Source organism: Dermacentor silvarum, chromosome 10 (genome assembly GCF_013339745.2).
Source record: "Dermacentor silvarum isolate Dsil-2018 chromosome 10, BIME_Dsil_1.4, whole genome shotgun sequence".
NCBI classification, from domain to species: Eukaryota; Metazoa; Arthropoda; class Arachnida; order Ixodida; family Ixodidae; genus Dermacentor; species Dermacentor silvarum.
In genome coordinates, this window is record NC_051163.1 from 64,609,166 (window position 1) to 64,632,726 (window position 23,561).

At 43.5% G+C, this 23,561-nt stretch overlaps 1 protein-coding gene across 2 annotated transcripts in view; it reads right to left on the reverse strand.

Annotated features, from left to right (window-relative positions):
- LOC119465877 (glycine N-methyltransferase) overlaps positions 1 to 16,061 on the reverse strand; it is a 119,927-nt gene extending 103,866 nt beyond the window's left edge. The window contains exons 1-5 of one of the 2 annotated variants that reach the window (XM_037726353.2): positions 15,652 to 16,061; positions 13,243 to 13,370; positions 7,130 to 7,389; positions 5,750 to 5,913; positions 3,713 to 4,018 (exon numbers count right to left, since the gene is read on the reverse strand). In XM_037726353.2, the coding sequence (XP_037582281.1) occupies positions 3,856 to 4,018; positions 5,750 to 5,913; positions 7,130 to 7,389; positions 13,243 to 13,370; positions 15,652 to 15,857 (921 nt within the window). In that variant the 5' untranslated portion in view covers positions 15,858 to 16,061 and the 3' untranslated portion in view covers positions 3,713 to 3,855. Of the gene's footprint in view, positions 1 to 3,712; positions 4,019 to 5,749; positions 5,914 to 7,129; positions 7,390 to 13,242; positions 13,371 to 15,651 lie in introns of those variants that run through there. The other variant, XM_049657372.1, reaches the window with a different exon arrangement.
- Positions 16,062 to 23,561: the final 7,500 nt, after the last annotated feature.

The window sequence follows — 23,561 nt, forward strand, 5'->3', positions numbered from 1 at the left end:
ATAGCGTACTCCACTATGCATAACTTCTTGCATTTTATGGCTGCCAGAAGAGAAAACCGAGTGTGGAAGTGATTATCCGGCCTATCAGTGGAGCCCGCTTATGCCAGCAGTTGCACCTTGGATTTGCCTGTAAACACAAGGAACGTTCGGCTACTGTTATTGGGATGCCGTGAACAGATGTCTAAGGTAAGTGCGTCATTTCGATGCAGGCGAAATGCAAAAATGCCCGTGTCCTTGCGCTGTAGTGCACGTTAAAGAACCCCAGGTGGTCTAAATTCATCCGGAGCCCTCCACTATGGCGTGCCTCATAATCAGAACTGATTTTGGCACGTAAAACCCCTTAAAGAAGAAGAATTTAACCAGCGCAAATAACGAGTACGCAATAGCGCATATACACAAGACTGGCGCTGGTCCTGTGCATATGTTATTGCGTCCTCGTTATTTGCGCTGGTTAAACTTGCAATATCTTGCACCAACTGATACAAATTGAATTTATCTGCACATAATTTGCGGTTAATTTGCAATGAAATTAATACGGGTGTTACACGGCGCAATTTTCTTCGCGAATCGCGCCCGATCCGGATCGAATTTCTCAGTCGCCATTTGTCCCTTTGAGCAAGCTGCAGTAGGGAACCAGTCGCGGTCACGGAGAAGTACGTCGCGGTCGAGAATTTCAATCCGGATCAGGCTCGATCGCAATCGAAATTCCCCAGTGTGAGACCGACATAAAGCTTTTTTTTTAAACATTTAACTTCCCGGTGGCTTTCAAAAGGACTGCGAACAAGCGTGTCACTTCGCTGGTGACAGCGAAAAAGCTGTAAAAACTAAGTAAAGCTTTACTTGCTACTACTACAGTCTATATTTGCAAATGCAATGAACGCTGACGTGCTTCTTTGAATAAAGGGGTTATTGTGGCGTTTTTTTTTTGGTTCATTTCCTTCATGCTCCCGCTTCTCCACCCGCGAAAGAAAGAAAAAGAAGTTTCATTCATACGATAACACCCCGTGCCAGTATTGCCCAAGGATCTTCATTTGTGCCCCTCTGTGACAGGTACTATCGCGCTCAGTATAAGCTACAATGCGCGACCGCTTTGCTGGCTTTTCGACGCTCCCATGCTTTGTAGCTCATACCGCTCATACGAAGCGTACTTACTTTGGTGCGTTGAGTGTTTTGAACCAAAACTGTCAATTACTCAGGCATGCGTGAATAATTCGCTGATGCTTTCGAAACGAGTTATGTTCGAAACCAAAACAAACTGGTTCGAAGCTATCAACCTTGCGCTCTACGTGAACGGCCAGATTGTGGATAGATATTGCCGCGCTTCAAGCTATGCTGCTTCGGCTGCCTAGATGTAAGTTTGAAGTGTTGTGGGCTTAGTGGTCGAACATGCACCAACAAGAACTTCTTCAGGAACACGCTCCTCCGCACCCTAGCTGGTAGGAGGAAAGACGACGCGAAGAGAGTGTCTGGGCGAATGCGAAAGGTTGATAGCCGCCCGGTAGGCAGTGGCGGCAATTCGCCCAAGTCTTCTGATGACCGCGCGAACAAGCCGTCGCCGGGGTGACATGACATGCGGAGGATCGCTGCTGGTAAAAGTTTCAGCAAAAGGATGCAGGATTGTGTTCGAAAGAAGAAGCAGTAATTATAAGGTCCCGAGCCCGCTCCCTAACCAAGTTTTCATCTTTATTTTTAACAGAGTGCGCTTGGAATGATCTACCCTGTTGCACCCCTGTGGACTATCGAGGACCGGCCAGTCCTCGATAGTCCGGTGGATCCTCCGGTGGCACGCTGGTTGTTCGAATTCATTCCTCCCGTTAGCAGCGTACATTTCGGCTGGATGCAAAGGTCCTTGGGCGCCTTTGCATTGTTGCGATCGCTGGTCTTTTGCCGAGTGTCGGACTATAGAACGTGTCAACGCTGCTGGTCTAGTCATCAAGAAATCGTGCTGTGAACCAAAGAGGTGTGTGCGAGTTCTGAAACAGTACAGAGTGTCCGTTTCAGTGCGTTGACGGATGGTCTCCTGTACGAGTTACAGAACGCTCGAAACCAAGCGAGTGAATACCAGCTTCTACAAGCATCTCATGTATCTGGGCTACAGCTAAATTGCAAGCTTGGCTTCTGGACAAACAGTCAGCTCAAGGGGCTCGGCGTTCAGTTTCTCAGCGACAGTAAATCACAACGGTGTTCGCGGGTACTCGGTCCAGTTTTCTGGATGTTTCAGCATAAAATGCATGAATGTGCAGAGTGAATGAATTTCACCATAGCTATTTTCGAAATGCGCGGTCGGATCAATTTCAGAAGATATGAAAAACACCGCCAGCCATTTGCTTCTCGGGAGATCCAGCAGGAAGTATTTGACTGCTAAATGTCTGGCTGATTAGTTCCCAGGTGAAGAAAGTTCGATGTCACCAACTCCTGGACATGGGCTGGTCAGATAGGGCTGGCATTAGAAAAAACTGATTCCACCTGTTTAACAGAACAGGTAGTTCCTACCAGCGCTCTTCCAAGTAGTCTTATTTACCTGTCTCGTCTTTCTCACTTTTGTCTGACCTGCCGCAGTAGCGGTGGCGTTCTGCTACAGAGCGAAATGTGGCAGGTTCGATTCCCTGCTGCGGTGGCCACATTCCTAGGAGTGTGGGTTGAATACACACACTCCCATGTATCGTGATTTAGATGCACGTTAAGGAACTCGAGATAGTCAGAATTAATCTGGATACCTCCACTAAGACCCGTGTAATTGTCTGTGAAGTTTGGGACGTTAAGTTCCACAATTATTTTTTAATGCTCTTTTGTGTTACAACACACCTACCTACACGCGAGCTCGTGCTACTGCTCACTGGGTATGTTATGCAACATGGTCCGATTTTTCTGATCATTGTAAAGTGCATCATTGATGAGGTGAAACTTGCAAATCATATGTCCATTTATTTTTATGCCCAGTGAAAACAGTGAGAGACCCGAGGTAAGGTGAAAGTCAAAAGGACAATGCTGGAGCCTCAGTCTTCACAAAAAGATGCATTTAGCGCAGAAGTGATTTCAGCTTTTTTTCAATAAACACGCATGAGCTGGCAACACGCATATTTCTGCCTTGCCCCAATTAGTAGTGTGTTTCAAAATGTACCCATTGGTCATTGTAGCAGTCAAGTGTGCTCAGACTAAAGGACACTGAAACATAAGTGATGATTAGCTTGCTTGAAGAGTGCTTGGAAAAGGCTCCCGGATCTTGTCGAGAGATAAAGCGCTGTTACAAAGTTGCTACATGTGCATTATCACAAGCACAAACAGTCAGAGATAAGCCTTTCGCAAACAGTCCATGCAAGAACACTGCATTATCATTGCTCACTACGTGCTACTTTACGGTGTAAGTATTCGCACAATCTATTGTCGGCAGTTTGTGACTGTATAGCCAGCAAAACTGAACAACAATGTGTTGTTTGCATGTCCTAGCATAAGTTGGGAATCTAAAGACCTTGTCTCATGGACAGGCTGTGGAAATATTTCAGCTTTTTCTTAGATCCTGTCGTCAGCAAACTTTTGATGCCGACTGTGCATATTGAACACACGGACAAATATATGCAACGGTGTAGTTATCCGCGAAATACTGCACTCTGCAGGGTAGCGACTTTGGAAGGCTTTTTATCTCTGATCGTCGTTGGGCTTTACAAGCTTTTAAAGGTCATGCCTTTAATTCCATACAAATAAAAAGCAACAGTACATTTACTCACTTTTAATCACATTTGTGTGCGGATTCAAAAGGATATGGAGATCTGCTATATAATAGCAATTACGGGTGCATGCTCACTTCACTGACTAAGCGTAGTCAGTGCATCTCAAACATTCCTTAGCACCACGTCGTCAGACTTTCTGAATTATGTGAATGTAAAAGGCTGGGGTGTAATCATTGCTCAGTGGCTTGAAGTCTCCGTAGATCTCATGTTGGGCCTCTTTGCCAAAGGCATCTTCGAGGAGTTTCGTAAAGTCCGACAGCCTGTGCGGGTAGTACGACAGCCGGAAATTGCTGGAACGGGTAAAGGTATCGGTCAAGCCAACTGTAGCACAAGCTGCACGAATGAAAGAAACTTCACACTTGATCGACTGCGAAGGATACAACACTCAGGGAAAAAAGCTATTGACATCATTTCATTTCACACACCTGTGTTCTGCGGCCAGCGAATATGACATTGAAAGGACACTTAGAAACCGATTACGATGCACCGATATTGATGGAAAACTTGAGAAAAAGTTTGCCTTAAGTGTAAGGGGGTTTTTCATTTTTTTTTCTTTTACGGACATCCATATTTCTGCATTAAGTGCCGGAACTATTTTCCTCCACAGCAATTTTATTGCAACATACTTTGGGTTATAGGAACGGAGCTGTAGATAGCCGAAAAATTCACGCATTTGCACTTGAGCTGATGCTCAAATAAATATCACTTTATTTACTACTCATCATATCGTTCGGTGCAAATGTGAATGTCTGTACATATCTTTACTTTTGGTATTATCGCAGATCACAGCCGCGTGGCAACACATCTTAGTCTGCAAGATGTACTTGCAGACTGCAAGAATACCACCACCATGTCAAGGTGGCATAGCTGAGGATCGATTGATGCACCGGCACCACTCTATTCTTCTGCATGATGGCAGCGCCACTTTTCAACCACGCCCTAGCTACAAATAAATTAATATCTCGCGCGAATAAAAGTTACCATAGGCGGATAAAATAAATTTTGGATAGTACAGTAATGCATACAGGCAAAATTGCTCTCCCTGCGCAGCGTTTTGGTTATGTGACGGTACACAGATTTGTTGCACTACGTGCCATTTATTGCACCACTTTCACAGCGAGATTAAAAATATAAGTGCTTGTTTTTGGGTATACAAGCATGCTCGTTTCCGTCAATGTGACATGCTATCTTCTCATTTCTCATTCCCACTACAACTTAAAAACATGTTCAGGGTGGCACACTTGTTCAGTTGACCATGTAGATAAATCACGTTCTATTTTATGTTTTTGCACGTTCGAAAGTTAGCCTGAAGCACCTCTCTAACTCTGTCTCTCCATATATATATATATATATATATATATATATATATATATATACATACCTAGATTTAGTTGCACATAAAAGAACCCCAGGTGGTCCAAATTATTGTGCAGTTCCCCACTACGGCGTGCCTCATAATCAGATGGTGGTTTTGGCATGTAAAACCATCATCTTAAACTTAATTATTCTTAAAAATGTAATTGAGATTTAAAAACATATATATATATATATATATATATATATATATATATATATGTTTGTATGTATATATTGTGTGTATGTATAGGAACATTCAGTAGGGTCCGCAGCCTAGAAAAGCTGAAACAGCTCGTGCGTCTGTAATTTGAATAGTCGATTACTGTCACCATTTCGGGGGTGGGGGATTCCAGTTTTTTGAAGTGTGGGGCGAAAATGAATTTGGAGAAGTGTTTGCGTAGACGAGAACTAAATGACCGCGAATGTACCACGAATTGTGCAAGGCTATAATTGTAATTCCCCCCCCCCCCCCCCCCCCAGACTTGTCCTCGGAACGTATTATAGTGTTTCTGCAATCGTAGCAGTCTTGATTTGCGTAACCTGTCGCTTCGTACTCTGTGTCAATCCAGCCAATCCAGGCAGGTTGCAGTAGTTCAGGTGACAAACACTAGTAGCATAGCTATCACGATAACATAGGCGCTTATGAATGTGCGATCTGCGCTTACTTTATCGGCTCTCCGGATAGTCGCCCTTTCTTGCTGTACTCGCTGTCTGTGCAGTCGAACTTGCTCTTCAAAGCGGACACATCCATGACGTAGTCCAAGATGACCATACAGGGTTTTCTGTCCACGTACAGAACCGAAGTCTGGATGTCCTTGATGTGGTCACTCTGCAGTGAAAACGCATTTCATTAACCTTGCAGAGTCGTTTTGTCCGAGTGGGCAAAGACGATTATCGACCGTTCTGAGAAACTTCCAGATAACGAACGGCGTGCGCTTTATCAGCAGGAGATAGCATTCCTGACAAAAAATTTGCGAGCGGAGAGTTTCCAAGAAACGAAATGCAAGCGAGACCGATCCCGTCCGTATATTGTCATGGGACAAAGATGCGCACCAAAGGAGGTACACTTTTTTTTTCTTTTAGAGTGGGACAGCTGTCGGTGATGTTTTGAATAGCCTTTTCCAAGTTGGAAGCCGCGCTGCACTTGACGCGCATTTTGAAAAAGTAGTGTTAAAAGGTAGCCCAAATAATTATTTGTTTCACTCTCGGAGAAGTGAGGATCCATAACGTAACTACTGAGGTCGACGATTATGCAATGAAGTGAAAAAAATCATAACATACAGGCTCGGTTGCCTTGTATGCTGTACTCCTTGTGAGGACCGAAGCACAGCGGATGACCAAGCGAACCGAAGTGAGTTCACGCAACGGCCTGTTTCCATGTGACCACGTACTGTGTCGTGACGTCACGACACAGTATTGTGCCGGGAGCGTATATTGAAAATGTAGAAGCAACAGCGTCTGGCAACCACGGTTGAACACGATCGGCTAAAATGCCGCCGGCGATACTCTCATGTCATACCGTAGCAACGCGCCGCCATTTTGTGCTTGGTGCCCGCGACGTAGGCCTCTGCGACGGATTACGTTCACAGGCATTAGGTTACGTTAGGCCCCGCGACGGATTACGTTCACAGGCGTTAGGTTACGTTAGGCGGTGCGGCGTACTCTCACAGCGGCTGCTAAGGGCGTCCGGCGTCGAGCGTCGGCGGCGGCGTTACATCCAATCGCATTCAACCGTGGTTGCTAGGTGCTGTGGCTTCTAGATTTTCAATGCACGCCTCATGGGAGATGGAACTGGCTGAAGAAAAGCGATTATATCGAATTATTAACAGCACTCTGAGATTTGTCTTTATTTTTTTCTATAGGGTTTAGGACCCATAGGGTTTAGGACCCAATAGGGTATAGGGTTTATTGAAAGTCTAGGACCTTCACTTATCGCAAAAAAAAAAGAAATCAAGAAATTAATAGTCGAAAATATCCTGTCAGTAACCATTTGCCACACGCTCTACTCGGTAGACTATTATACAACAAATACACAAAATGCTCACGTTGTAGTAGATGCTGTGCGTGGGCGTCGTGCCGTGGTCAAGGATGTGGTCGTAGTTGCGGTGGTCGATGATCAAGTATCCGCCGGGCTTGAGCATCTCACGGAAGTTGGCGATGGCGCGTCGGTGGGTGCTTCCGGGAGCGTCGCGTGCGTCCGGCAGATGGCTGAACGAGTTGCCGAGGCAGATGACCGCGTCGAAGCCGCCCGACGACGGTTTCACCAGGTCGTCGGGGAGCGTCAGCCAGTTGGCCTCCTCGATCACTGCACCAGCGCGCACGCACGTTCGAGCGATCGTTACATGTTCTGTTTAGCTAAACTTGCAAGTAAACTTACATATATATATATATATATATATATATATATAGTTTAAAGAATCGAAGCGCGTAGGAAAACTATAACAGCACTTTACTGACGTGTCGGCGGGGGTCCGCCTTTCATCAAGAGTGCGATTAAAGGCTTTACTTCGCAATACGTCTTTGCTGCGGCTGCGCAGTACCTGAGGATTTCTCGAGGACACCGATGCAAGATTCTGAAGATGGCGGGTTTTATCTTCGCACGTTACCGTGCGTGACCTGGCCTGCCACGCCTGCTCCCACTGGCTTCTGAGACCACGCTGGGTCAACCGAGGTTTCTTCGACGTGCCCGAGAATTCCTACTGTGTATTTGCATTCGGTGGCGGCAGCAGTAGCATCTCAGCGACACTTGTCTTGGAAGGCGCCTGACGCTGTTCTTCTGCTTTGCAGGTTTGTGGCTTTCTGTTCTGCTTTTCTCTCTTATATCTACTGCTGCTGCTGCCGATTGCAACTGCTTAGTGATAGCGATGTCTCAATCAGACAGCCATTGTGACCCTGACCCCTGTCTTTCGTGCCATGCTGCTATCCCGGCCAACGGCCCATTTGTAACCTGTGCCTCATGCGAATTCAACTACCACATTAGCAAAGCCTGTTCAGGCCTAACAGCCGAAAGTTTTAAAAGCAAAAAAACTGATGGCAGCATTGCCGACTGGACATACAGCACATGTGTAGTGGCGGGCCAGCACACTGGTCGATCCTCTCACAAACACAGCTTTTCAGATGGATCGGGCTTGGCAAAAGGTCGTTCGTCTGGCGAACAGGCTGAATCCTTTGAACAGGGACTAATGGCCATGATGACAGATATGCAAAAGAAACTATGTCATTTAATGCCGTTAGTTGAAAAAATGAATACGCTTCCTGAACTGAAGAAAATAGTACTTGATGTGCAAGGATCTGTCGAACACATGTCGGAAAAGTACGACGAGGTTTTAGAATGTCTCGCCAAGCAAGATCGCGAACTTGCAGACATTAAGACATGTCTTGCAACAGTAGAGAACTCCAGCAGCGGGAAAGATGTATCAGACTTAAAGGACCGAATTAACGACTTGGAGCAGTATAGTCGAAGGCAGAACCTGGAGGTACATGGACTTAAATCGGAAGCAAATAAAAATCTGCTATCTAAAATTAACAAACTGGGTGCTTCTCTCGGGCTTCGTCAGCTAGTGAAAGAGGATATAGACGGCGTTCACCGTCTTCCCGCAAAGCAAGGGCGGGAGGCTCCCATCTTAGTGCGTTTTCTTTCAAGAAAAACAAAAGACAATTGGCAGGAGAAGGCTAGGCAACTGCGTGAAAGCAAATCAGATGTCCTCTTCTACGATAACCTTACCCCGCGAAACAAGCATCTTCTATGGATGGCACGTACAAGGGCACTGCAAATGGAGTATCGCTTCACATGGCAGGAAAACGGAAAAGTGCTGGTCCGTAAGGGCCCAGGAGAACCAATTTTGCGTATTACGTGCGAGGCAGATTTGGCCAAGATTAAGGGAACAGGAAGTGTCGACAGCGATAAACGAGATGAGAGCCTGTGAGCGTTAAATCGCAAATTTTTGTTCAGATAACCACTGACAGCTTTTGGCACTATGGATCACGACGGATCAACGCAACGCCAAGGGTTCTATGGAATAGAAGAATTTAACAAAGCAGTAGGGAGCTTACAGTATCATCAAAGTGAATCCCTTTCTTTGTTCTGTCTAAACGCACGAAGCCTTAGAAACAAAGGTGACGACATTGGCACCTACCTCAACTCCCTATTCCATAAGTTTGATGTTCTAGCATTCACTGAAGCTTGGTTCACTGGCACGTCTGATGTTGTTCAATTTGAAGAATATTCTCATGTGTCCTTGTACAGAGATAACAGAAAAGGGGGAGGTATCTCTTTGTATTTTCATGAGGGTATCTCGCACGTATTCCTAGAGACATTTTCCATTGTTCACAGTGATTACGAGATACTTGTTGTTGATTCTTGTGGTGTTATTATACTTCTCGTTTATCGACCCCCATCTGGTAACACGGAAATGTTTTTCGCCTACCTTGACAATGTACTTCGCTCATTAACAGGACATTGCAAATCGATTGTCGTGCTAGGGGACTTTAATATAGATCTATTATCTGAGAGTACTGCATCCAAAAATTTGATTGATATCATGTCCAGTTTTAGTTGCACAAATGTTATAAACCTGCCTACAAGAATAACTGCGCACACAGAAACTGCTCTTGATTTATGCTTTACTGACTTTTCACCAAATGACGTTCAATCGGGTGTGATGGCTTGTGATATTAGCGACCATCTTCCTTTCTTTATTTCTGTGCCGCATCCCAAAAAAAAGTCTTCAAGTAGTAAACGCCACTCTTTATACAGGAAAATTAATGATGAAACAGTAAACCGCTTCCAATGCATTATTTCAGAACTGGACTGGTCAGATGTCCTCAATGAAGAGGAGCCCAGTCGCTCTTACGATATTTTTGAAGAGAAATTTCGAAATGCTTATGAGATCGCCTTTCCTCTTGTCCCTTACACCAGATACAAAAAGTCTAAAAAACCATGGATCACCAAAGATCTGTACAAAAGAATAAGGCATAAACATAAGCTCTTTGCGGACTTTTTGAAACATAAGGACATCAATATATTCAACTTGTACAAAGCTGTAAGGAATAAACTAAACTCCGATTTAAAATTTGCCAAACATGAATATTATGCAAAAGCGTTTGATAAGTGTTCACCGAATCAAATTTGGATGCCGTATAATAGTTTAGTATCGAAACGAGCTCAAGCCACTCTAACAGAGATTGTGATTGAAGGTGTTACCTATAAAGGCCGTTCTTTATCAGATAAGTTTAATGAGTATTTTTTATCAGTCGGAGAAAACCAACCTATGCAAGGAATTGTCATTGACCCTGTGTCTTACCTCAAAGGCAATCCAAAACCTACGATATTTCTTTCCCCAACAACTAATGCTGAAATCGCAACGTATGTAATGCTTCTGAAAAACAATTGCGCCACTGGAGCTGATAATATTAAAGCTGTGGTAGTAAAAAGTGTCTGCGATATTATCGCACCTTTGTTATCGCACATATGCAACCAAATGCTCAAAGAAGGTAGATTTCCAGAGAAACTGAAGATTGCAAGAGTCTGCGTGATCCATAAATCTGGAAATTATAACGATCCTAATAATTATCGCCCCATATCTATTTTGCCCATTTTCTCGAAAATCGCTGAACAAGTTATCAACACTCGCCTGATTTCATATTTTACTAAGACAGGAGCTATCGCAGAGCAACAATACGGTTTCCAAAAAGGAAAATCCACGGAAAAGGCTTTACTTCACATAAAAGACACAATAATCAACAACATAGAAAACAAAATGGTCACACTGGGATTATTTTTAGACTTTCGAAAAGCTTTTGACTCGGTCAGTCATGAAGTCTTGCTACGTAAATTAGAGTTTTATGGGATCCGAGGCTGCGACCTGTGTCTTATTCGAAGCTACCTGTCGTCCAGAGTGCAATTCACAAACATTAATGATATATCTTCCAGCTATGGCCTTATACGTACTGGCGTACCTCAAGGCTCTATATTAGGCCCAATTCTGTTTCTTGTTCACATCAACGATATTGTTAATATTTCTCCCAGCTGCTAAATAGCCTTATATGCTGATGACACCAATGTTTTCTTCAATGGCGCGAGTTTGCAAGCAGTAGAAAATAAAGCAAATCATTGGTTAGATAAATTAACACTATGGCTGTGTGCTAACCGCTTAGAATTAAACATTAAAAAGACGAAGTATGTAATATACAGAGCAAAAAACAAAGCATTAGAATATGAGCCAACAATATCATATAACACAAGCCCCATTCAACGCGTTCAGTCGATATGCTTCCTTGGAGTTATATTTAATGAGAACTTGTTATGGAACGACCATGTAGACCACGTAAGAAAGTTTCGCGATCAATTGGTCTAATTAATAAATTTAGTTTTACTACCAACATGGCTTAAAAGACAATTGTACTTCTCTCTTATACAATCTCATCTTCATTATTGTTGGTTAATATGGGGCGATACAACACAAAAAAATTTAAACTCTTTGTTTCTCTTACAGAAGAGAGCCATTAGAGCAATTTCGAACCTAGGTTACTTAGAAAGTACAGGCCAGTATTGGAATGATTTCAGGATATTATCTATATTTCAGTTAAAGACTTTGCGGCTAGCGCTCGAGACATATCATGCAATTCATAATGACCCTAATTTTCTTCCCACAGAGACTTCCCTAAACCCATACAACCTTCGACATATCGCAATAAAAGCACCAAAAGTAAGAACAAATTACGGCTTCAAGACCCTTAAACACCAGATGATTGCCTTTTTGAATGAAAATAACGTTTTTCAGCATCTTATCTATGACTATAAAAATCCGACAGCCTACAAGAGAAAAATTATACAACTATTAATGACATAATGGGTCTTGTCCCTTGGTGGGTACGTGTGCTGTGTCAAGGAGGCTGCTTATTTTTGTTTATGCCTACCTTATGTTGTTAACCCTGTGTTTTTTTTTCTCCTCTCCTGTGTCGGGCGCCATTTTACTCCCTCGGGCACCTGACATGGGAGTGGCTCTAAGCTTTGCTTTTCCTTATGACCATATATTGATTTTTGCTTTTGTTTTGTTGTTATGCCAACAAGTGTTGCCGCATATGCTACGTTGCTAATGTATTGATTGATTTACTTTTCATTTTGTTTGTAACCCCTCCGAGTGCAACATGCCTACAATGGGGAGAAGGCCCTCGTCAGGCATTGTGCCTTTTGGCCTCCTTCCTGGAGTGTATTCACTTCAAATAAAGAATAAAAAAAAAATAAAAAAAGTACACAGCGCTCAGTTATACATTTTTTCCGTAAGAGTGAAAGAAATGAAGCAAATAAGAAATAAAAAGTAAAAAAAATCTAGACAACAAAAACGTGAACAGGAACTTGCGCGTACAGAGAGTTAAAAAAATAACTCTTACGGAGAAAATGTATAAATTGAGCTCTTTGTCGCACTCTTGATGAAGGGCGGGTCCCGGCTGAAGCGTCAGTAAAATTCTGTTACAGTTTTCCTGGCTGCTTCTATTCTCTCCGCTATATATATATATATATATATATATATATATATATATATATATATATTTAATTTATACACAAACTCAGAAGCGCAATAGTCTGCAAATGCCCGCATATGCATTCCTCGAGAATTGGCAACACAGACTCCGCGCAGAGCAGCGATAAGCTACGGGTCAGAACCATAATAAAGAACCGGGAAGATAAAGCCTGTTTCCCCTGCAAACGACGGCGCGGCGGTGACCGTGGCGGCTGAGCGGCACCACGGCGCGCAGACGCAGCTTCGTTTCGCATGCTCCTAATTAAAATGTACACTAATTAAAACGTATCATTACAACTTCGAAAGAAAAGGGGAGGAATTGAAGTTGCTGGAAAGATACAGCTGGTTTTATCCGCATATAGTATAGTATTTGAAAAAAAAGCTTTTTATATGTTCGTATGACAAGTAGCAACGCTTGTATGCGGTGCCAAACGGTGTAGGTATGGTCATAAACAAATACAAGTAGGCGCATCGGTTCCATGACTTGAACCTGGGCCCTGCCGATCTTTGGCCTGGTGCTCAACCCACAGCGTCCAACATGCGAGAACGTTCGAGTGAATGCCCGTCACTGAGAAGATGATTCAATAGCAGCGTATACTAAACGCGCGCGCCATGCGCCCACTGAGTAGGCTCACCCCAGTCATTGAAGACTTTCTCGTTCCTGCGGTTCCAGCGGATCTTGAGCGCATACTTCAGCATGCGGTCGCTGGCGTCCACGCTGGTGACCTTGAAGCCCTCTTCCAGCAGCAGCACGGAGTCAACGCTGCGATTCAGACAAATTTGCAAGATTGATGATGTATTATTCAAACCACACCTTTTTTTTTCTTTTCGCTCGGTTAGCTATAGTTATTTTGCACAATCGTATTTTTGTCCAACCGAATTTAACGGCCAGAAGAAAGTTGCATGTATAATGCGATTGCCCGCTATATTGCAACATCGACACTCGAATTCGTTGAAGTCATGCAAACGTTGACGGGTCTCTTATCGTGCACAGCAAACGCGCACTTCTACACGTACTTGCAGCGCGATATGGGGCGTATATGATTATGGCGATTTTGCCATTCCCCAGTGAATATCATGTGCTGTATCGTAATTGGCCTATTTTGTGGTGTTTATAATACGGTTCCAGTAATAAGGCACATGTTTTCTGAGCTAATAGTATTCAGAATTTTGCCGACAGCAAAGTACAAATGTGAAGTTGCATTTTCGTGAAGTTGCATTCGATCATATGCTGAAAACCATGCATATAACGTTTTGTCAATATTATTTCCTTCCAGCTTTCCTTTAAAATACAGGAACTCTTAATTTACTGCCGTTTACATTATTATTATTATAATGAACAGACTCCAATACAACCAGGCGAGCTACCCGCCGAGGTGGCTTAACGGCTATGGTGTTGCGCTGCTAAGCGCGAGGTCACGGGTTCAAATCCCGGCCACGGCGGCCGCATTTCGATGGGGGCGAAATAGAAAAAACGCCGTTGTCCCGTGCAGTTGGCGCACGTTAAAGATCCCCTGGTGGTCAAAAAAAAAAATGCGGAGTCCCCCCACTAAGGCATGGCTCATAATCAAATAGTGGTTTTGACACGTAAAACCCCCGAATCCAAATCCAATCATGCGGGCATTGCTTGAAATTCCCGGTCGCCTAAACCCGTTCATGTTCTTTACATTTTAATAATCATAACATGTAATATCGCCAGATCCCGCCATGTATGATTTCGTGTGACACGAGTCGTGTTCACAGGAGCTTACAGTTTTACACCCCCTTGACACCATTTGTGCGTACAACCACTTGACACCAGCCACCCCCGTACACCCTGAAATGTTCTGAACACACTCCTTCAATTTCCAGCAAATGCACCTTTGATACATTTCCTTGACCAACGCGTAAATGCGCATGACATAGAAAAGAGGAAATTTAGGTGTAAGCAGGAGCATCTCATCAACAAAACTGCGCCACTTTGAGACTATGCCTATGAATAAAGTTATTCACAAGAAGTCTAGTAAGTACTAATGCAATAAGGGCTAACTTTGTTAATAATCCTGCTAACAGCTTATTTAAAAAACAATTGACAAACATGCTGGGCGAAAGTGCATGTTCTCTGCAAGCATTGGCAAGCACTGTGTATCGCTTAAGACATAAACAAAAACAGAAAAAGCAAGAAAATTTATTTACCACGAGAATATAGCGACTTGGCAAAAGCACTGTCTCTGAAAACCTATCTTGCATGTTATTTGAAAGCTATCCTCATATGCTATTCGGTGTCCGAAATTTCAGGAAATAATTTTTCTGTTGTTTTATTTTGTTGTATATATTTAGTGCAGCTGACGAAGAACAGCCACTGGCCTCCCTGCTAGATACAAACAAACAAAAATAAAAATTAATGTGCACTTAACCTCGATCTTTCCCCAAGTCTTTAGCAGCAACCTTCCCAAAATCAGCATCCTGGATAAATCATCCTTTTGTAAGAAATCCGCAACCATAGCCAAAGCCTTAAACAGTGCGGGAGCCGCTCCCACGGTCAGCGCAATCCTTCGGTGTCTGACAGTCGCATAACAACAGTCGGCAAACTCTAGAAGACTGACCACGTGAAGGCAAATTAGAGCGTAACGTGGGGCGATGCTACATCATGCAAGTGAAGACACTGTCTTGATCATGCTGCTGATACAATACTATATTTCAGTTAATTTATTTACCCTACAGGTCAAGAATTTGGGCATTATACATATGGAGGGATAACTACATGTAGGATATATGATAACATGCATGTATGATTGAAATAGGTGTAGCACAAAAAATGATAGTAAATAAAAAGCACGATAATGGGAAATTAACACGCAGTGCATTTAGTTTAGTGTACTGTAGTACAGCACTTAGCCATCTGGCTTTAGTCCGGGATTGTGTCCATAGAAGACTGTGCGATCGTTCAGAAACGCAGACGATTTTCATCAGCTGCGTGGTGATGCAGACGGATAAGTGCGCCGTACAAAATCCAGATATGAAACGGTAGGTAATAGATAAGAGATAAGCGAGTATATACCTACCCTGTACCACATGCGACATCGAGAATGTGATGGCATCCGAGATCTCGTAGTTTGTTTGAGAGGAACTTTTTGTAGTGATCCGTGCGCTTCTCGCGTTCTCCGATGTAGAGTTCCCACACCTTAGCAGCTCTTCCGTCCGCATACTGGTCCGGAATTCCTTCGCTCCCAACTCCCAGAGAACGAGTTTGGTAGACGTGGTCCATCATGCTCAACGATCACCTATTGAACCTTTCGTCTCGTTTATAGCCGCGCGGAGAAAAAGAAAACGTCCGTCTCTGTTCACAATCGTCTGCTCCGCCGTCGTCTGCTGCAAACACCCCGAGGCGCGAAATTTATGCCACTTGGAGCCAATGGGGTGCCGAGCTGAGCGACGAGCGTATTGGTCACGTGACCAATGCGTCGCTTATTTACGCGGCGGTTGGCTCACACCCTCGGTCATCTGGAGGAAGCCAGACAGCATTGTTGCGCCAAGTCAAACCCTTGTTGTCTGCTCTCTTGACTTTTCGACTTTCGAGTGGCGAAATTTGCCGCTGCCATGTGTACCGGCGTTCCTTATCACCGCTTATCACCACACAGTTCCCCCGATTTCAATCCCTGTTCTGAGATACCCTCGCCCGTCTTATCTATACCCAGCCGCACAGTATACGCATATTAGACGATGGCTGAATGAAACGGATAACGTATGTAACGCATTCACATGCTGCTTCTCTCTTTCCCTTGCCTTCTCCTGCCCTTTCTGCTACAACTCCTATTATACCAGGCTTATAGGGTCCGCTTGCCTCCATCCATCCAAAGTACATATCGATAGATCTTTCCGACATTCGGAATACATCAGATATGGACGCGAAGGTCCTACGTATATTATTTTTCCTGCGTGGCAAAAAAAAGGGCATTGCGCCAATTCGAACCCACGCGCACATTCAGACAATGGCACTCCAGATCGCACCGGTTTCAGCAGACCACGTCTGCACGACGCTTTGTCATGTGTCAGCGCCCGTGTCCTCTCTTGTTTCTGTTTCTGTCAACAGGAAGGTGTTATCGCTGTCGATCGCTGCGTACGGTGGATGCTAGAAGACAAACGAAAACCACACTCCCCGTTTGTTATCGACGATGGACACACTTTGCGGAGAAAACGCGCAAAACAATCCGTCCGCGCCTCCTCCACTTGACGTCTTTCGTACTTCCTTCTCGGGTACGAAGACCAGTTCAAGGAAAATAATCCCTTTCCAGTCGGTTCTCGTGGGCGACTGATATGTATTACGAACGCATTTTGCATGACTTGCAGTAGGCATGTCGTGTCATTATCAATCAAAATAACGTTTACTATCTACTAAGGTGGTACGTATTGCGTTGAATACACAGGAGGAGGTCCGATGGCTCAAGCCTGCAAGGGGGCCTTCTGTTTTAAGGTGCATGGAGTAAGCAACAGTGATTAGATGTTAGTAAGGACTAGCAAGCGCAAACATTTATCATAATTCACGTACAACAAAACGGTAGTAATAAACATGAGGACCGTAAACACAACCTTCTATTAAAAACATGATTAGCTTTTTTTCTTAAATGTAAGAAAGGATAAACATTGTTTTAAATCGTTAGGTTCCAAAGCGCTACAGCTGCAAATTGGGTCGTGTGTTTTCCCTAGTTACTGCGTACTTCTGGTAGCAAACAGTTGTTATTCAAAGCAAACCTGGTGTAGTTTGCATTGTAACGACATACGTTGCCAAATACATTAATTGGAATGAGGTTGTTTATAGCCTTGAATAGCGTGACGATTTGGTGATATTAAACCATAAGCGTTAATGAAAGCATTTTATATTCCCGAAGGAGGGCAAGGGCATTGGCGCGGAAAGGACTGAAGGTGATGAATCGGATGGCTTGGTTCTGTAAATGCTGTAATGGAAGTAAATGTGCGGGATACGTATTAACAGGGGATGATGCACAGGAAGTAAAATGGTTGTAAATGAAGGTGTAGTATAATGATACTAAAGTAGGACGACTAATGTATCGTCGCGCTATGATTAGGATTCTTATCCCATAAGCCACTTCTTGTTGGAGTCTGAGATTACGCCTAGGAAGGAACATCGCTTAACAGGATAAAATTCAAGTGATTGAAACGTAATTGGTGGAGAGTAGGTTGAAGTTTCAGAGGTAAAGATCATGAATGTATTTTTAGGTGGATTAATCTCGAGAGAGTTGAATTCGCACCTTTCTGTCAAGTTCTTGAGGTCATGATTAAGCTTTGTAGTTGGAGAAAGAAGCAATGAATCTATTGCTACTAGTGTCGTGTCATCTGCATAAAGAAAAAATGTGGAGTTATAAAGACATTTAGGGATACCGTTAATGTAGATATGGAGCTGTCCAATTAAAAAAGCCTTGAGATACACCTTTTGTCGTAATTTTGAAGTTAGCGAATGCGATCCAACAATATAAACAGTTGGACGTCTGTCCGATAAGCAACATTCTATGAGGGCTAGTGCAGGTCCAACAATTCCTAAAGTGGTTAGTTGCAAGAATTTTATGACTGATGGAATCAAAGGCTTTAGTAAGGTTAATGAACAGTGCACTGGCATATAAGCCTGAGTCGATGGCCACTTTAATATGGTCCGTAAACCAAAGCCGTGCTAGGTACGTTAGTTGAAAACCTGGGCCGAATCCGAATTGATGGGGTGATAGCAGGTGAAATTTAGACAGGTATTTGATTAAACGTTTTTCTGTACATTTTTCAAATTTATATATTTTTTACTTATTTCAGTATAATGTTGGTCCTCAGGCCGTTACAGGGGTGGGTTACAGTACAATTATGACTACAAATCACTCGTGAAGCATTATATGAAGTACGCAATTCAACTGCTCTTTACAAGTACAGTAATTCAGTAGAACATCAGTGCAATTAGTAGGTAAATTGTTCGCAATTCAACCGCATTCAAATGCTACAGTAACGCAAGCAGTACATCGACTTTTGTTATCACAACATGAACATAGAACAATAATATCAGCGTGGTAAAGCAATGAGTACATCAATTTGTACTACAATCAGTATATCAATATTTAGTTAACACAGCATGAACGTGGTAAAATTATATCAGCTTTGTAACAAGACTGCGAAACGAATTCCTTGAGCCCTTTCTCAAAATTTTCTAGACAGCTACATTGGAGCAGTGATAATGGCAATGAATTATATTGTCGAGTTGTTTTTCGAAAAAATGAATTTGCATATAGTACATTGAGACGCTGTGGAGGTACTTCATAGGTACGTTTATTTATTCCTCTAACAATTCTGCCTCGGTGCTGAGTTAAGTATTGTGTTATATCTATGTTTAGTTTTTTTTTTTGACAAGTAGACGAATTTTAGCACAGCCAGTTGTCGGCGTTCTGCCTACGTGGGAAGTTCTAATAGACGTACCATTTCTGTTACTGACTCTGTCGATGAGTATTTTGAAAGAATGAATCTAGCGACCCTCCTCTGCACTATCGCTGGCATTTTGATCAGCCCAATTTTGGAGGGGTCCCATATAACGTTTGCATATTCCAAAGTTGGCCGTACATACGCTAGATACGCTGTTAGTTTAACCGGGGTGGTAGCAAGCTTCAATTTCCGTCGTAGGTACCACAGCTTCTTTTTTGCGCGAAGTGACGCAAACTGCCTCGAGCGGCCAGTCTCGCGGCAGTTCTGAGTGTATTCGTGGGCATCTTTCGCACTCGGAAAAAAACTCTTATGTAGCACGTAATGAGCAACAGAAAGCTTTATTGGGAGTTTCTCGTGTTGATCTACAATGTTCTCATTGAAACTTTTCATCTAACTATAATAATTGAGAAGTTGAATAATTAATTAGGAATAATAATATAATTAGGCAGAATGCAAAAAATAATCTGAGTATCTCCAAGCGACGGCAAACAACATTAGCTTGGTTCTGCGTAGGTACGTGGCAACTGCATATTTTCAAGTTTGACTAAAGCTAACTGAAACACCCTGTAAATAGATGTAGCGGCGGAAAAACACACTGGCTCTGTTGAGATAGAACAAAAGAATAAACACAAAATACGTGGAAACACGTTTTTTTTTTCTTTTTACTTGTCGAACGTTTCGGCTGGTGGACCAGCCTTCGTCAGTGACGTCCTTTTTATTTCATCTGGCATAGGCACCGCAAGTGAAAATCTATCTAGGTATGTCTGTTGTCTCATTCCGCCCACTTTTCCTTATTTATGAAAGACACAAATCATTTTCTGAAAGACATTTTGGACGTACGTAAGTGTGCCCGGCGGTAGCATTCTGGGGACACGTGATGTCTCGTCACTGTACACAAACATACCACACAGCGATGGTATTTCCGCTCTCATAAAGGCCTACGGGGAATATAATTTTGACAAGCCAATTGACGGTGAAACTATTGGTACTCTCATGGAGCTTATACTAGAATTGAACAATTTTGAATTCAATAACTCGCACTATGTCCAGCGATATATATGGAAGGCAGGGATGTTAACCAGTCAAGAGTCCAGTTAGCTACCCTACGCTGGGGGAACGGAGATGGAGAAAACAAAGAAGACAGAGGGAGAGAGGGGGGGGTATGGAGACGTACACGGACCGTATTGTATAGTCAAAGGCGCTCGTACAAACCAGACGCTCTCAGAAAGCACAAAAGTGCCTTCTGAGCCGATGATCGGTGGGGACGGTGTTCCAGTATATTCTGTTCACTCAGAGGACGATCATTTAGTTTCCTGAATGCGGTAATCACAGATTGTCTTTCTGCTTCCAAATGAGGACAGCGGCACAATAAGTGGTCAGTGTCCTCCTCACATCCGTAGACATCACATGCAGGACTGTCAGCCATTCCAATTTGCGCTGAATAAGCTTTCGTAAAGGCCATTCCCAACACAGAAGAGGTGCCTCGCGTCGGTACAGTCCGGTCGGAGGCCCGAGTTGCAGCGAAGGGCTTAGTGTGTGCAGTCTGGTGCGCCTTGCATATGCAGTATTCGACTCAGCTAACGAGAGTGTGCGTGCTAGAATGCGAAGCACTATGTTCAGATTAACGGAACTTATATGGGCACTAGGATAGGTCCAAACTACTCTAATATATTCGTGGGCATATTGGAAGATGATTTTCTTGACAACTCACCTTTAAAGCCATCCTTTTATAAGCCTTTCATAGACGACATTTTCCTGATTTGACCACATGGCGAGGTAACTCTTTTAAGATTCATTAACAACGTTAACGATGTCCATCCCTCCATTATCTTCTCTCATCACTACTCGTTAGCAACTATAGACTTCCTTGGCGTTACCGTCATGTCATGTGAAGGACCACTATCCACTAAGATTTCCCGTAAACCAACCGACAGGCACCAACTCTTGCATTTCTATACCAGCCACGTCCCAATATTGCAAGACAGGAATACCCTATAGCCAGGCGGATCGGATTAAAAGGATATGCTCCAACCACGATAATTTCCATTCAAACTGCCAAGAACTAAAAGATTCTCTCATTCAACGCAAATACCCACCGGGAATGGTTGGTGAAGCCATAAAGCGCGCAGACCAACTAAACAGAGTTGAGCTCCTTAACGCTAATCCCATGTCTCCCAATATGCATCCCAGGCTAATCTAGTTTTCACTTCCTCTGCGGCCCCACCAAGAGTAGCTGCTATGTTGAAACGATACCATAACATCCTAACACAAAGCGAAAGCCGAAAAAATATTTTTCCAGAACCGCCGAGGTTCCTGTACAGACGGTCAAGAAACCTACGCGATATCTTTTCATCTTCAAAACTCGCAGTCCGTGAACACAATGGCTGCCCTCCTAGAGGGAAACCGCGGCGCGGGGTATGTGCGCACATGGTAACGGCGCAGATCCTCACCAGCTCATCCACTGGCTTTTGGGCGAAAATCAGGGGCAATTTAAACTGTGGCAGTCCTAACGTAGTATACATGCTTGAATGCGTTACCTCTAACATGCAATATATTTACCAAACAGAAACGTCGTTTAGAACGCCATTGAATAACCGTAAGTCTCACGCCAAAACACTTCCGAAATTGCCGCTATCAAAACATGTCATGATGCCTGGCCACTCGTTTGATAAAATTACGGCAACGGTATTGGAATCCGGTTTTCGCTCGCACCATGAGCGGGAAATCCGCGAATCATTCCGCATTTATAAATTTAACACTGTAAGGTCGGGCATAAACGAATACACAGGCAGCCTCACTAGCCTACCCTCCGCTACTTAGCCTGATTTTATTGCATCTTATCCCGTGCTTTCTTTTTTTTTCTTTTTTTCTTTCTTACGTTTGTTCACTTGTCTTTCTTGCCATGTGCGCATGATGTCGTTGCAAAGCGTAATTCGTATCGTGCCTAACGCATGCATGTCACAGTTCTGCTCCACCCACATGGAGGCTCTGATGGTGATCAAGGGTGGACGTCTTGCGCATCAATACCTGGCACATTGTGCATGTTTGCAGTGTGTGTATCTTCAACGTATAACCGTATCAATTTACTACTGAATGATTTTGTACATGTGGAGCAACATATTAGAAATGGTGAAAAAGGCTGCCAATGTGGCGATACATGTAACTGGCCAAGGCTGGTCCAACAGCCGAAACGCGTAAGAAAAAAAAAAAAACGTGTGTCCACGTACGTCGTGTGTATTTTTTATTATATATATATATATATATATATATATATATATATATATATATATATATATATGGGTAGCATTACTGAGAAAGTCGCCTTTTGCTCCGGCGCTCGTAATCGCATAGCTGCGTTTATCCATAATATATGGAATTTTCGTACGGTACGTGCGCTTCCTGTGGAAATCGCTACAGACGTACGGGGCATAATTGATTGTGTTCCTTTTATTTCTATATAGGTACTGAGTGTAGCTCTGTTATCCTGGACAGCAGTGAAGATTGCGGTATCGAGAATTAACTTACTTTTTTTTTTCTCTTTCTACGAAGCAGCACTCACATGTATACACCGCTAGACACAATCACCTGGCCGTTCACGCATTTATCGTTTATATCACACACATACATATACCGGGTGTTTCAACGAACATTTTAAAAATGTTTTCAAGGTTGCCTGTGACAGGTACCACAATTATAGTTCACGAGCTGTTCTACGCGAAGAGGCGGACATTGCTTGCACAAAAAAATTGAAATACATAATCGACTAAATAACAAAAATTCACTGATCACCTTTTCTTTAACTAATTACCTTATGGCCCATATTGCAATTTACAAATTCTAGCCGTGGAGTTGGCAAGGCGGGTCCACTTGGAACAAATTCTCAGGATGGCACCAGTTTCGAGACAATAATTCCCGAACTTTGCGGAGAAATGCATTGGCGTTCCAGTTACTTTCTTAACAAAACGTCGTGGAACAGCACGTTACCAGATGCCCGTAGTGTGCTCGTCAAAGGAGCCAATTGTAATACTGCACCAATGTACTTCGTTTTACGGGATGCGAGCATGTTGAGATTGTCCAAATAATAAATTTGTTTGTCTATAGGCACCGGGCGGCCGTCGTAAGGCGCCAGCGGCGCGCCGGCGATATCCTAGCGAACAGCGCCGCAAACGGCAGCTGTCAAAGCACTGGCATGGGAAGCAGACGACGGGACGAAGGCGCTCGGTGCTTCCAGTGATTTGGCACAGCGGGTTTTAAGGGCTGACGCACCGGAAAACGCATTTTCGTGTGTCTGCTTTTGAGAAAGGTCGTCACTTGTACGAGGCAGATCACATTCGTGGCATTAGGTAGTACATAAGCAGAAAACGAGCGCAAATTGCGATGCAAATGCACCACGCGAACGGAGCTCACCGCGGCAAGCTAAGACGTGGAACTCCAGCAGTTATATTCCAAATGTCATTTTGCTTTGCGCTTTAACATTACCGCGCATTTAATCGTGGAAATATGC